The 15,545-nt window shown below is 36.3% G+C and overlaps 2 protein-coding genes across 2 annotated transcripts in view; one reads left to right on the forward strand and one right to left on the reverse strand.

Annotated features, from left to right (window-relative positions):
• Positions 1–382: 382 nt before the first annotated feature.
• Positions 383–9,244, reverse strand: LOC145990829 (uncharacterized). Its single transcript, XM_083126278.1, has 3 exons — positions 9,083–9,244; positions 3,902–4,410; positions 383–1,297 (listed from the first exon to the last, which is right to left on the reverse strand). Exons 1-3 carry the CDS (start codon positions 9,174–9,176, stop codon positions 470–472), a joined length of 1,431 nt encoding a protein of 476 aa, XP_082982404.1. The 5' UTR covers positions 9,177–9,244; the 3' UTR covers positions 383–469.
• Positions 9,245–9,645: 401 nt separating this feature from the next.
• LOC146005238 (N(4)-(Beta-N-acetylglucosaminyl)-L-asparaginase-like) overlaps positions 9,646–15,545 on the forward strand; it is a 36,566-nt gene continuing 30,666 nt past the window's right edge. The window contains exon 1 of the mRNA XM_083144325.1: positions 9,646–10,006. Within this exon, the coding sequence (XP_083000451.1) occupies positions 9,835–10,006 (172 nt within the window). The 5' untranslated portion in view covers positions 9,646–9,834. The remainder of the gene's footprint in view (positions 10,007–15,545) is intronic.

Consider the following 15,545-nt stretch of genomic DNA (forward strand, 5'->3'; position numbering starts at 1 on the left):
TTGAACTTAGAATCTTCAAAATTTTGTACATATAATTTTTTAAAAAAAGGCAATATTATGGCAAAACATCACACCAGGATTGTTCGAGCCCTGATGCGCACCATTTCACTGCCCCATTGTTGGCATCCATTATGTGTCTGATGTAAATATCAGTGTTACCAATCTAATGCAAAAAAAAAAAAAAAAAAATCACCTCGTTCCTGTTGACACACTATGCATGTACCAAATCTGACTTTGACATTCAAATACTTGGTACCATTTGCCTTGAGTCAGTTTTAGTCTTAGCAGAAACTAATTCCTGACTTGCTGACGTGACAAGATACACAGGATGATTGAGGACTTGGATTTTCAACTGTATTTATAATCTATACCATACACACACTCATAATGTAAAATTCATTTTATTATAAATTTCAAATGGACCACAGTAGATTTTAGCTGAAAAAATTCCTTTACTCATGCATACCTATCAATAAAATGCAGCATTCACATTCATAAAGTTGCACGAACCTTGTGAAACATTGACAGCCTGCACACTTGGCAAACTCACCACACTTGTACACAAATTCTGAGGTGCTGGCTGGGCATTAATTGTACATGTATTTTGGGAGAAAGCATGCAGATTAATGCCACTATCTGTATGTGACAGTTCTTGTAAGTTCACTGGGACTATATACATGTCTGTTGTTACTGGCTGTATAGCTTGGTGTTCTACAGTTTGTGTGACAGATGCAACTGTTGGAACATTCACAACCTCGACAGTCTCTGGTTTTTCCCTAGGAATTTTCTTCGGAGTTTTTTGTTTCCGTTCAGACTTACCTTGCTGATTTTTCCCTGATTTTATGTCCCATAATTTCTTCCGCAACGAAAGAAAATCATGAAATGTAAACTCCTCATGGAACACTTTACTATACAACCAATGTTTAACAGCAGGCTCATTCTTCGAACTAGTACTTTGGTTCAATGCACTTTCACTTGCACACATTTGATTAGAATTTCCCGACTGTATCTGAAGCTGACTGATTTCCACAGTACTTCCATATTCACTATTGTTCACTGAACCTAACTGATTTGAATTTGATGTCAAATGGCTGCCTGTTAAACTGCTCAGGAGAATGCTGTCATTAGTAGCAATTGCACTTAAGTCTGAATTATCTGCATTTATGTGATGCTTGCCTTGAAGATTTATAGAATAACTGCTGTAGTTTGGATCATGCTTTTGCAAGAAGTCCTTCCACATTTTTGTAATGTTTACATCAGGTCCATTGTTCTTCTCCTCTTTGAGGAAGTCCTTGATCTGAAATAATGCAAAAATATTAATCGAGTGGATTGGCTAGTAAATATTAAAATAAGTAAACACAATGTTTTTCCTTTTGCTCATTTACAGGACTGTTGAAGTAAAACTTACTGCTGCTATGGACGTTAGCACATAATTTCTTGTATACTACAGTGACCCGACTTTTCTGATATGCTCTCTCTCATCAGTACCACCCAGAGGTGGCATTGAGTACCATGGTACACACTGAACCTTAACCTTTTCAGTCCCAAGGCCATTTTCACAAGTAAGCCTCTCTCTCCCGAGCCGATTTTGAGCAAAATGCAGAGTTTCAATTAAATGAGTGTAGATCAGAGATTAATTGCCCTAGAGAGATGAGTGATATAGCGTTGTACGCGGAATGAACCAGAGTTTCAGACTATATGAAATTTATGCAAATTCGGCGTATATGTGGCGGGGGAGGGGGCTAACTCTCAAAATTCCAAAATTTCGTAAAAAAAAAATTTGGTTCCCCCACCCTCCCCCCAAGAAAAAAGTACATGACAGTGTCGACATGCACATGGAAATGATCGCTGACATGTAAGGAACACAAAAATATTTGCATTATTATCATATGACCAATGTAACTTGAGTTGTACCCCCAAAAGGAATGGTTGGCATGCCACTGATTCAAGCTTCAAAATGCAGCGGTACCTTGAAATGACTTTAGCTCAGAGACTATTTGCCCTGGAGATATGAACGATATACCGTTGTATGCAGAATGAATCACAGATTCAGACAATATATAATTTATGCACATTCGGCATATATATGGAGGGGGAAAGGGGGGGAATTCCCCTGAAAATACTTTTTTAAAAAAATTTTCGCCCCCCCCCCAAAAAAAGGATATGAAAAGTTCAAAATGCACATAGAAATTATCGCTGGCATGTAAGAAACAGAAAAATATTTGCATCATTGTCGTATGACCAATGTAACTTGAGTTATACCCCCAAAAGGAATGGTCGGCACGCCACTGATTCAAGCTTCAAAATGCAGCGGTACCTTGCAATGACTATAGCTCAGAAACTAAATGCCCTAGAGATATGAAAGATATACCGTTGTACGCAGAATGAATCACAGATTCAGACGATATATAATTTAGGCACATTCGGCATACATATGAAGGGGGAAAGGGGGGAAATCCCCTCAAAAGTACTTTTCTTAAAAAAAAAATTGGTGTCCCCCCAAAAAAAAATGTCAAAATGCACAAAATGCAAAACTTATGCAAATTTGGCATATATATGGAGGGGGAAGGGAGAAAACCCCCAAAAATTATTTAAAAAAATTGTCACCACCCAAAAAATGTCCTCGCACTTGGGCACAAAACGACACCTACGCACAACATTCACGGACGAAAAGCTAGAACGCAGTGAAAAATGAGCTCTGATTCTTGCAGCTGCTTGAAATTCTATTTTTAGACAATGCAGGGTAACCCCTGTCGCAACTTGTGGACACTTGTGCTAAAAAAACAAAGGTTTCCTTCAGCGCGCTTCGAAATTCCATTCTCACAACGCAGATTCAACAACCAGTCTTCCCCCTCCCCCCACCCCCGGCTTGCGCCCTCACGGAAAACTTTCATTTTGACATTGGATACTGATAAATAAGCTTCCTTCGAATGCAGTTCACAGGCGGGAGTGAAAAGCATTGCTTTAGAACAACAAAGCCGGTCTTCCTTTGTCGGCAAAAATTTTCCCTTGAAAAGAGACGCAAAAGAGAAGTCCCTTTCCCCACCATTTTCATGAAGACAAAAAAAAATGCAAAAAAACCATTTCTGTTAAATACATGTGTTAGGAAGAATATAAAAAAAACATCGAAATTCTAGCCAAAAATAGAAACGTTATAACGTAAAAACTACGACCTTGACACAGCGTCTCGATCGAGACGCTTGGGACTGAAAAGGTTAATGAATGATTAAAAATCTTTTAAAAGTACATCTAACACTTTTCTATTTACATGTACATGAAAATTTCTTGGAATGATTATGTTGGTCATTTAACATCATTTTTTCTACCTGCACGTTAATCGCAATGAAGGGGACAAATGGATAATTATTGAAATGATAAAGAGACAAATATCTATTCCATATCTGGATTCGCATCCAGAACCACTGGCTTTGCATGGGGGTTCCCCTTACGAATGGGTATTTGTGTCCACTCATCATTTCATTAGTTGGTTTTTGAAAAATACTCTACTTTAGCAATGTTGTAAATCAACACCAACTGATCAAGTGTGGTTGTTTGCCATTGCACTCCACACACTGCACACAAAACAATACATATCAAGCACATCTACGGTTCAAACCTAGAACGTCTGGACTTCAGGGTGCCCATGTAACTAGCCTCCGTCTAATAAATACAACAATTAGGTAATGTTAATGTATTCATAGTGTCTAATACACACACACACACATGCTGCTTCTTATATTTTCATGTAATACATAAAGGTAAAGTGAATATCGTAAATTTTTACAGATATTCTGCTAAAAGTTCAATCTGACCAGACATGATTTCAACTTAAACTAACAAAACAATTCCAAAAAACTTACTTGTTTAAGAATAACACCTTACTTTAAAAATCAGTACTTACTCTATCAGATTTGATGATTGAATATATGTGTTCTTTTATTTGGGTGACCCTATCTTTTGTAATCTTCTTTGGACGATTATCATGCTTTCCTCTGCCATCTCTAGGAAACATTATGTTCTGATCAAGTTTCTGACACAAAATTCTGATCTTGTGGGGTGAAATTCCATGAATATGTGCAAAGGCAAGCCTGCATACTTGAATTTCCTTCCCTCGTATTCTCACAAAATATTTGTATGTGCATGTACGACGATCACTATTTTTACTTCTCTTCCTAGCAATGTCATGTTTGCGTATGAGTCCAAACAAATAAGAATTCTGCTCATCATGGCTATTTAAGGAATAATATCCTTCAAATAGTTTACTTCTGTTCTCTTCTGTCACATTCATGAAACATTTCCTGCGGCACTTGCAATCATCCCCTATCCTTCGAGCTTCAACAACTTCTCCTTTACTATTAACATATTCCTTACCAGCAACTCGGAGCCTTTTCCGTTTTTCCCTCTTCCATTCTGAAACAAAGGAAAATTTCTAAGTTGCTGTTGATACAAATATATATTTTTTTGAAATGAATACACATAAATCTCCATCTTCATATAATTCCACTAACACAAATTTGGGTGTCACGCTTGATTTTTTGGAGTATCTTAGTCAAAAATACACATGCATAAATTTATACTTGTCAGTAACTATTAAATTGTGATTTTTAAACTGAATTTAGCAAATGGGTTTTAATTTAATAAAAATACAGATTACGCATAAACAAGGCCACACAAGAGTACACCATTCCAGCACCTTATCATCCCCAACTTGGAGTAAAACACACATATTATAGCATTTGTTTAAGCTAATCTGTGTTTGTTTTATTCATATCAATTTAAACATGCAATGTTCACAAATGTGGAAAAATAGATTTTACTTCACATTAAGGGAAAAAATTGATGCATAGGGCACATTTCCAGCTACAGCCCAGTTTTGCCAGTCATAATCACTATTCACAATAGGGTAACCAGGGGTAAAGGTACACACCTAAATGCTTTTTATCTATGTTTCATGATGTTAGTTGTATTAAAAGATTGGCCGACTCATCATCACTTCATACCTGTGACAGCTGGGTAGCTGAATGTGCTGAGTTGTCAACTTTCGGGAATTGCTACCAAGGTTTCCGGATTTGAATCCCAGCCTTGGCATGGCTGTTATTTGTGAACATCCCTTCATCAATTTAATCTAATCATGACTCATCCTCATTGTCTCAGCCAAAAGTGGCAGAAAAGCAACAATGAATAGCACAAGTATAATATAAATACTTCATACCTGCAAAAGTCTTAAAAAATTGGATTGTTCTTAATAATGTTACTAAGACTGAAAAATATATACATTGGCTAAAGAGGATCTTTACTATGGTAATAAGCATATAAAACATGTTGCAATATGCTTGTAATTTATTATTTATGTATTTTATGTGAAAAATACATAAATGCATGAGGTTAATTCCATGTGTGACTCACACTACATTTGACACCTTTCTGTTCTTGTTAGGCATTGTATATCATATGTTGCATAGGCCAGAGGTTCTCAACCTTCTTCTCATTGTACCCTTCGTTCAAAATCTGTAATAGACTAAATTTGGAGCCGAATCTTTGCTTGAAAGTTTCAAGTGCACAACCAGACATCAAGAAACTGTGTCACGTTATGCAGGTACATCCTTCTCACTAGAAAAACGGAGGATTTACAAAAAAAACTCCAAAATTGTGCTTGACAGTTTGTCAACTCATTATGAATGTTCGAATTACTCAATACCAATATAACACGTATTTTAAAAATATTTAAAATATTAAAAAAACACAATGTTTCCCCATACCCCCACCATAGGTTTCTTTTCCGAATAGTGCATCTTGGGAGAAATTTTTTGGCTGCCTGATTGGTGGGGCATTTTTGATATGTTGCAGGCGTGTATCTGCAATAAAGCAAAATGGCCTTCAGGCTGTATGTGGAAAGATGGTAAAAAATAAACATTAGAATCCTACGTTAATTATTTTATTGGGCATTCCTAAGTTTACAATCTTTATGATTAGTTACAAAAATAAAAATGTGAAACACATGTATGTTAAGAAGTAGGCTATATAAAAACTATAATTTTCATGTATTTTTCCAGAGTTACTGAAGAAAAGTAAAGATCAAAAATAAGTTTGTAAACAAACTGTCAAAAACCAGGAATAAGGGTGTAGATTGGATATGGGTTAAACAGGAATTCAAAAACTATGCCTAAAAGTGTTGTAGCCTCCATATTCCGTTACAAATTAACAGTCCCTGAAGTTAAAAGATCCTTTCCGTCTAAAACACGTATTTTAACATTGAACAATTTTAAAAAGTTTTAAAATTGGCCCGCGTCATTTCAATACCCGTAGTAGCTCCAGAATGTTTCCTCACTGAGGAAACATTGTGTTTTTTTAATATTTTAAATATTTTTAAAATACGTGTTATATTGGTATTGAGTAATTCGAACATTCATAATGAGTTGACAAACTGTCAAGCACAATTTTGGAGTTTTTATTGTAAATCCTCCGTTTTTCTAGTGAGAAGGATGTACCTGCATAACGTGACATAGTTTCTTGATGTCTGGTTGTGCACTTGAAACTTTCAAGCAAAGATTCAGCTCCAAATTTAGTATTACAGATTTTGAACGAGTATTTTATTTCAAAACATGTGAAACAAAGATAAGAGTGTCTCAGCCTTATTTTATTGTTGAGTGTTAGAGCTATAAATTCTGAAACAATGAAGTCTGCTCTACACACCTATAGCAAAAATGTTGTCATGTGGGTATTCTTGACATTTCTCTTCTGAGCTAATCGCGTACCCCCTTCAAGTAGTTCATATACCCCTGGGGGTATGCGTACCACAGTTTGAGAACCACTAGCATAGGCAACAGATATTTTTCTTATTGCATTTTCAAGTAGAAGTGCTAAACAATACTTTGTTTGGTACAAAAAAATATGACACTGAATGCATATTGATAATTTACATTTCAATTAGTAATGAAATGTGACTCACACTACATGAATGGACCATTTTTCTAATGCAGTTTAATATTTTGAATTTTTTTCCAATTTTACACAAAAAATACAATTTGATACTATCATCTATCTATATTGAAATTGATTGCTTCCTTTATTTTACATTGCTTTTTGTGCCACTTTTGGCTAATATGCGAAGATGGGGATGAGTGATGATATGCTGAATGGACACTCACAAACATCCATGCCCAAGCCTCCTGGCATCGTAGCGCGATGTGCTAACCACTCCGCCACAGAAGGCTGACTTCAAATATAATAGAGGTAAACCCCAACAGCTCAAATGTTGATAAAGTAAACAATTAAGTAAAAGTCACAAATTAATCACATGACTCACACTACTCTTCCTTTCTCAGTAACCCAAAAAGAGGTTAACAAACTCAAACTCCATCCAACAGTGTTGCCAGATTCTTGCTTATACATTGATGCCAGTTGCTGATTCTTGATTTTGAACATTTACCAACAACATTTCGTATTTCAATGAGTTGGTAAAAAATATTTTTAAAACTCACTTTGGTGTACACTTCTGTGGAATTAGCCACGAATCAGAGTGAGTGAGCCCACTATAATTCTTATTTTTTTCTGAAATACTCACATTAGAACTGTCTGCTCAAATAATCAGCTTTGAAAAACTTAAAACCCACAAACCACTTAAAAGCTTGCTACTGTAGACTTTGTTTTTAGTACACTTCTACGCTGACATAAGCTAATTGGGAATTTATCTAGAGTTCCAGGCGAGATCTGAACAACTGCACAATTTGCCTCTACCATAAGGGAAGCCTGGGTTACAACAATGCTACTATGCTATCAGGGAGGCCCACTGTCTGAACATTCGTTACTTATAGTCCCAGACATTTCATTAAAATATAACGAAATCATGACAATGACAGTCATTTGTGAAATTCAACAGCTATGGGTGGTGACCGTAAATGGGGACATAGAACCCCCAGAAAAGCAATAAATATGCATGGTAAATGTTCCGATTGTTTTATGATTTTTTTCAAATTCTCCTAGTAGAAAGACTAATTATCGTAGAATTTTGGAAATCTTTGTCCCACAAAATCTGAACCTTCCTTAAAGTAATGAGCACTGTTTGGATTAAAAAAAAACAACTTAAAAATTACCTTACGCAAGCATGTGCGCTTCCCATGGACAAGGTATTCTCCGTTGACAAGCAATAGTATCTATCGTAGACTACTGGGAATGAAAGTAGAAGCAAATCGGAACCTTAGTAGAATGCATTTAGGGACTTTATTTTAATGCTAAGAGAACCAAACCTGACCTGCCTAACCTAACCACGAAAGCATATATTGAACAAAATCGTAAGTAATCTCTAAAATTCCGCAGTATGTATTAACAGACGTAAATCGAAATCGAACCATGTAAAAATTGCATTCGTAACATGATGAAATCGCAATAAAACAAAAAGGAACTTAGGCCATATGCTTAGTGGAGTAAAGGCATGCACGTGAACATTTGCCTTGTCATCAAATGCATACTTTTACATCCAGATGACATGTTGCTACCGTCCAGGCGGTAAAGCACGATGAAAACCAAGTGGGTTTGTATATCAAGGGAACATTGTCCATGGGCATACAACTAAAAAACTTTCATGAACTGCAAAGATAATACTAAAAAACCAAAATAACTTAGGAAGAAGACAATCATAACTTCCAACATTGTGTGAACAAGAATAAGCCGGACAAAACGCAACTCGTCTACATTTTATTCGTCATGGCACTTCTGCAATGAAGGAATCGCACATTTACCAAACCCAATAAAAGTGTCAATAGGATCTTTGCCCCTTGCGTACCCTTACAAAACACATTCGAAATCGTACTAATAACCTCTAGTACTAGTAGGTTACAGAACACATTCATTCTTGTTATTCGACGGACTTTACTGGATTGCAATGCAATGTTTACAGAATTTTGTTTCATGACAAGATCTGGACAAAATAGTGTTGACAATATTCAAGTGTCAAAACAAGATAACTTTGGTGATGTTTGAACCGATGATCCGGATAGCAAGCCATATTATTACGTCTCGTTGTTACGCATGTATAAGAATATAAACATAATTCTTGAAAATACACCATACTTTTTTAACTCACCAGAGGGATTTCTAACTCGTTTTTTATGTTGTTTTTGGGTAATAACTTCTTTCCTGTCCGCCATATTATTTTCTTCATGTTTCTTTTTCTTCATTTCTACAAACCTATGTTGCCAGATATATATGACACAAAGCTTTCTCGAAATGCCACTGTTCAGTGCTAAAAGTAAAAGACCGACAAGGACAACCACAAGTAAACACCACACATTATCTGTGATACGATAGCAGAATCTGTGCGATGCATATTACGTCAAGGCCATAATTTTCTCGTATATCTACAGGTCTACAAGCATTCAATGTGCCCCCTTGGTCATGATGCTTGCCTCATAATAGCTATGATAATAGCCTCAAATTGCCGAAGTTGCCGTTATAGCACAAATGAAATTATTTTTTAATATTTGTTTGCTCTGATAACATTCATTCTTATGTGCGAGCATAGGTGCGAGTCGGCTGGCTTGGCCCGGCTCTTTCGTCTCTATCAGCTGAGTTTGTGTACTCGCCATTTGGAGGGGGAAAAAGCCACCGTTAGCCAGTTCAGTTGCAATATAGTAGTAGTAATCTGTGGCCAGCTGCAATGCCGGTAAACAAACACTTGTATCTGTCAACAATTTTATCTTTTTTTTATCGTAAAGATATGGGGTATGACATTGCTTGTAGTGATAACTGAAAAGAAGACTGTATATATGTATTTCCAGTGTTATGCCAAGATTTTGCTATTTTTCTGAAGTTCATGGAATCGACGTGATTTGAATAATGCATGCTGCAATAGTCTTCCAAATCTGTCTTATTTTTAGTGCATATTTGTTTCCATTTGTAGACATCGTGTGTATTTCTGCAAGTGAAATTTTCGTTGTGGAAAGACATAACGAAGAGATGTTGCCATTAGTTATTAATACTTGGCCTTTTACGAATGCAACAGTTAAAGGTAAGTCGATATGAAATTCTGGTATGACTTAAGATGACCGGGCGCCCCTCCGATTTTCTTCATGTTTGGCATACTTATTAATTGAGGCCTGCTAATGACCAATCTCAAGTTAAAATATGTCGGAATCGTCTAGAAATTGAAAAATAATTGCGAACCATTGACGCTAGCCCCACGAACCATTGGCGTGTGGTTAGGTTAGTTTCGGTTAGGTAGGCAAACATAGTTAAAATTTGGGGTACTTGTTTACTATCCTTCGGACACATTTATTTATTTTTACAGAAGAAACTACTTACCGTAATAAGTTCCTGTAGCATTGTGGAAGTTCTTCGAGGTATTTTCTTTCGCGGAAACTAAAAACTTCGGAGCGAATTTACAATATAGAGAAAGTCTCCAATTTTGTTAATTTTCGGTATACTAACTAATTTTGACCTCCTAATCACGAATCTGTTGAAAGAAACCGGGGGTCACGTCTGAAAATTTGAAAAAAAGCCGATTGAATTTTTTATATATATAGGTGTATATGCGTAGTTTTACGAACAAAAATGTAATATCCTGTCATTGTGTCCAACCACGCCGTTGTTTTACAAGAAAATGATTTATGATGTTCAATTCTAGTACGATCCCTATTTATTCGATGAATTTAGGGGTGAAATGAGTGCTAATGGAACCTAACCTAACCTCGTGTGAATGGTTCGTGGGGCTACCCGTGGATGGTTTTGGGGGCTAACGTCAATGGTTTGTGGGGCTACCCGTGGATGGTTTTTGGGGCTACCCGTGGATGGTTTTTGGGGCTACCCGTGGATGGTTTTTGGTGCTAACGAACAATTTTGCATCAAAATGTACAATTTCCAGACGTGACCTCCGGTTTTTTACAACAGATTAGTGATTAGGAGGCCAAAATTAGTTAGTATATCGAAAATTAATGAAATTGGAGACTTTCTCTATATTGTACATTCTAGCCCTTCACCATAGAATGCTGCAGAACAAGAAATAATCACTTTTTATGTAAGGAACTTGCATTTTCTGACAACATTATGCTGTTGTTTCCATTATGTACCTGCAGATGGCACGAGCGTCGAGAGTCACGCAGTCTCGCCAGTGTTTCCAAACGTGCCTTTTTCTTTTTTTTAACCGCTTACCTAACCTAACCTAACCTTGCCGAAAATGTTCCGTGGGGCTATCGTGAATGGTTCGTGGGGCTATCGTGAATGGTTCGTGGGGCTATCGTGAATGGTTTTTGGGGCTATCCGTCAATGGTTCGTGGGGCTATCATGAATAATTTTTGGGGCTATCGTGAATGGATTTTTTGGGCTCTCCATCAATGGTTTGTGATGACATAATGAACACGAAAGTAGGTATTTTTCGGTGAAGAAGGTTGAAACACTGCATACCCACTCCAAATCGACAAAACACAAGCACGACGCGCGATGATCCATGACGAGTGCACGCCATATCGTCTGTTACCCAAGCGGAACAAGGAAGACAAATAATGAGTCGTAATATGTAAAGTTGACACTATTTTATGGAAAAAGGCATAACCTCACCTTAAAGAATCTTCCACAATGCAGAATAGGGAAGTATCAATGCTAAAATTAACAAAATAAATGAGTGAGAGGTATTCGGGCGATGTAGCATAATTGAACTTCAGATTCGTGATTAGGAGGCCTCAATTAGTGAGTATGCCAAATATGAAGAAAATCGGAGAGGGGTCCGGTCATCTTAAGTCATTCCGAAATTCTATATATATTTATCCATAATGGAGAGTGAAAATGTAGTCTTAAGGCACTAAAAATTCCCCTCTGCTGATATTTGGAAAGAGGGTCATGATATTAGTAACAAATAATTTTTATGTGCTTTAATAGTATATTTTGTATTTTATTGCTAATAGATAAAATGATGCAAATGCCCACCTTGAGAAAGTGGGTAAAGATTATGTTCATGATATAAATATAGTGTCATTTTCAACTATTCTTCTGATGAGGAAGGGGACGAGTCATGCAAAAGTTGTCGTCGAATTGTGGCAATTTCAGAATATTTTTCTTGGAAGGACATAAAAGGCAATGCTAGTATGATTGGGCCATGTGTAGTATTAAACACATGGTAACAGTTCCATATAGTGGAGATGGATTTCTTACTTTTTACAGAAGAAAGTACTTGCGGAAATAATTTTCTGTAGCGTTGTTGAGTTTCAGGAATGTAGTTTTTGGTACCAGTTTGGTATGGGGAAAATGCCTTTCACTCGTTCATTTCGTCTTGTTTGACACTGGTACTTGCCTATTATGCATTGCCAAACATTCTTTAACCCTTAAATGCATGAATTTTTTTTTCTTCTTATTTTAGTCTAATATCTGTTGTTATGTACTAATAAGTGATTTTGAATCATTTTTTGAAAATTTTCATTCTCCCTTTTCGAATTATGCCCCGTTACCATATGGTAAATCCTCCTCACCCTTTAATCTGAGCCTGCATTAAAATCAATACATGTATCCTATTTCGCAATTTTCACATTCCGAACTCCTGATATTCTGTTTCGTTAAATTCAAAATGAGCCCATGAACAAGGTCCAGAGCTTTATATATTTCGTAATTGTTATCTGGTTAAAATCTGTTTCTAAAATGACCATAAATACTAAGAAAAACAATGAAATAAAAATTATTTATGCACATTTTAAATTAAAGAAACAGGAAATTCGTGTGCTGTTCTAAAATGGAATATTTCTGATGCCTTCACATTATACCTATAGGTACTACGTTTGAAATAGTATATGCCTCCCTGATGGCGCAGTGGTAGTGTCATCGCCTTGTAATCAAGGGGTCCCAGGTTCAATACCCGGTGGAGGCACCAGTGGTTCGGATCCCACTTTGAGCTCTAGGTCCAGTCCCGATTAGCCTTACTGTGCATAAAGTGGACTTAAAACACCAAATCAACAACAATCAACAACAAGTTTGAAATAGTATATACGTGTGTGTATTTATGTCAGGCTGAATTTTGTACCCCCCAATTGAAAAACGTCCCTGCACCACTGGAAGTGACAAGCAACACAGGCTCCTATATTCTAGAGCAAACAAATCATCATGCAAATCAGAACAACAGAACGAGGCAACACAATGCATGGTATTGAGAAAATGTCAGTCTAAGCGACACGTACAGCTTTACATGTCGATTCGGTTGAAATGGAAGCTTTCACACCATAGCGACAAGTGACACAATTCTCTTGGAAACCAACTTTTGAACCGAAGCAACACTGCAAGTTGCACATATTGCTTGTTGCTTGCATGTCACTCAGACTGGGCCATTTTATCAATGCCGGGTCACCTTGGTCTTTTGCTCGTGCATGAATGGTGAATGGTTTGCTTCAGATGAAATTTTCCATGTTGCTTGCCGCTTCGGTGTGAAAGCTTCCTTGATGTTTGATCTAAATTTTTGCAAGTAAGAGTGGCATGTCTCATTATACGTTTTTCATAAATCCCTCAGGCACAAAGGTGAAGTTGATGGCACACATATTTACCAGCATTTCTATGTTATTACTTCTGTGATTTGTTAACAAATGATATGATATGATTTATTTCATTCCTTTTGACCATTGTACAGTGGTTGTTTTCCACACATGGTATGGAACATGTCAGCACATTACCGTTAATAATTATTTTCAAATAGGTACAAGTATGAAGATATTATACATAACATTTAAAAAAACATTGATTACATTATAATTGATTCTCCTTGTTCTTGCTGTTAGTTGCAAGGTTTACATTAAATTTACATACATATAATAGATAAAATCAATACATACATATACATGTCCTAGGAGTTATTTAGGATGTGACAATTTGCAATTTATTGTCAGGTACTCTTTAACAGAATAAAAACAATGATCTAATAGGAATTTTTTACATGCTTTTTATATGAGGTAGCTGATTGTATTATTTTTATGTCACTCGGAAGGTTATTGAAACAGTGAACAGCCATGTATTTCGGTCCTTTCTCAAATAATGTGGTGTTGTGTGATGGTATTGTGAGGTTACTGCCATTCCTTGTATAATATTTATGTGAGGAGTTGTTACATTTGAAGGAATCGTAAGTCAGTTTTTACATACATCAGCAGATGAAGTATATACAAGCATGGTGAGGGTAATATGCCTAAATTTTTAAACAGTCTCCTGCAGGGTGTATTTCTCTTAGCTCCTGCTATTATTCTGACAATTTTCTTTTGCAGCACAAAAATTTTATTACTATTAGTGGAATTTCCCCAGAAGATTATACCGTATGTTAATAAAGATTGAAACATGGTGTAATATAGTATTTTCAATGTTTCTAAGTTTGATATTGTTTTCAGTGTATTAATGCCAAATATAATTTTACCTAGTTTTGCGGAGAGGTGATCTATGTGTGGGTCCCATTTTAAGCTTTCATGAATCCATACTCCCAGGAATTTGACTGTTTTAGCGTGATTTACTGTCATATTACCTAATGTAACATTTGGTTCATTTATCATTTTATTCCTTGTGTGATGGAAATTGACAGCCACAGTTTTGCTGCTGTTTAATACTAAATTATTGTCAGAAAACCATTTGCTGAGTTTGATTGTTACTTGTTTGATATTAGAGTTAAGGGTTTGTTCCTTACCACCAGTGATGGCTACACTTGTATCATCTGCATAAAGAGTCGTTTTTGCTGAATTTAAATTTATTGGCAAATCATTAATATATATTAAGAAGAGTAATGGTCCAATAATAGAACCTTGTGGAACTCCACTTGATATTGTGCAGGGTTTTGAGACAAAGCTAGATTGCACACCGTCATCCTTTCTGTGGATAATCTCAACTATTTGCATGCGATTGCTAAGATAGGATGTGAGCCAATCATGTGCGATGCCTCTTATGCCATAATGTTTTATTTTTTGTAATAGTTTTTCATGGGGTACTAGGTCGAAGGCTTTTGTTAAATCTAGAAAGAGTCCCGTTTTGTCTAATGTTTCTCTTATATATTCCAAATATTGAAACACAGCAGATTCAGTTGATTTCCCTTTGCGGAAGCCATGCTGAGTATTTGAAATAAGTTGTTGTTTTTCTAAAAATGATACAATTCGATTGTTCATGGTAGCTTCTAAAATATTCGAGAATGGGGAGAGGAGATATATTGGTCTGTAGTAGGTTAAGTTATTTCTATCTCCTTTCTTGTATATTGGAATTACTTTTGCTTCCTTCAGCTTTTGTGGAAAAACTCCTGCGGTGAAGGACAAATTGATTATGTGGCACAGTGGGATTGCAATATATTCTTTGCATTGTTTGACAACATAAGTGGGGATTTCATCTACACTACTCGACCAAGTAGGTCTGAGTTTCTGTATGATTTTTTCAACCTCCATAGTAGTTGCTGGATGCAAGTACATTGTTTTGGTGCACGTTCCTAATTTCTTTAAGTTGTTTGTGTTGTGACTGGTATTAGTGTTGGGGGCGGAGTACATTTTCGCAGCATTTGCATAGTATTCATTTAATAATGTTGCAACTTCGAGAGGTTGCTTTACAGTCTCAGAATT

This window comes from Lepisma saccharinum, chromosome 1 (assembly GCF_977018435.1).
Source record: "Lepisma saccharinum chromosome 1, izLepSacc3.1, whole genome shotgun sequence".
Lineage (NCBI taxonomy): Eukaryota > Metazoa > Arthropoda > Insecta > Zygentoma > Lepismatidae > Lepisma > Lepisma saccharinum.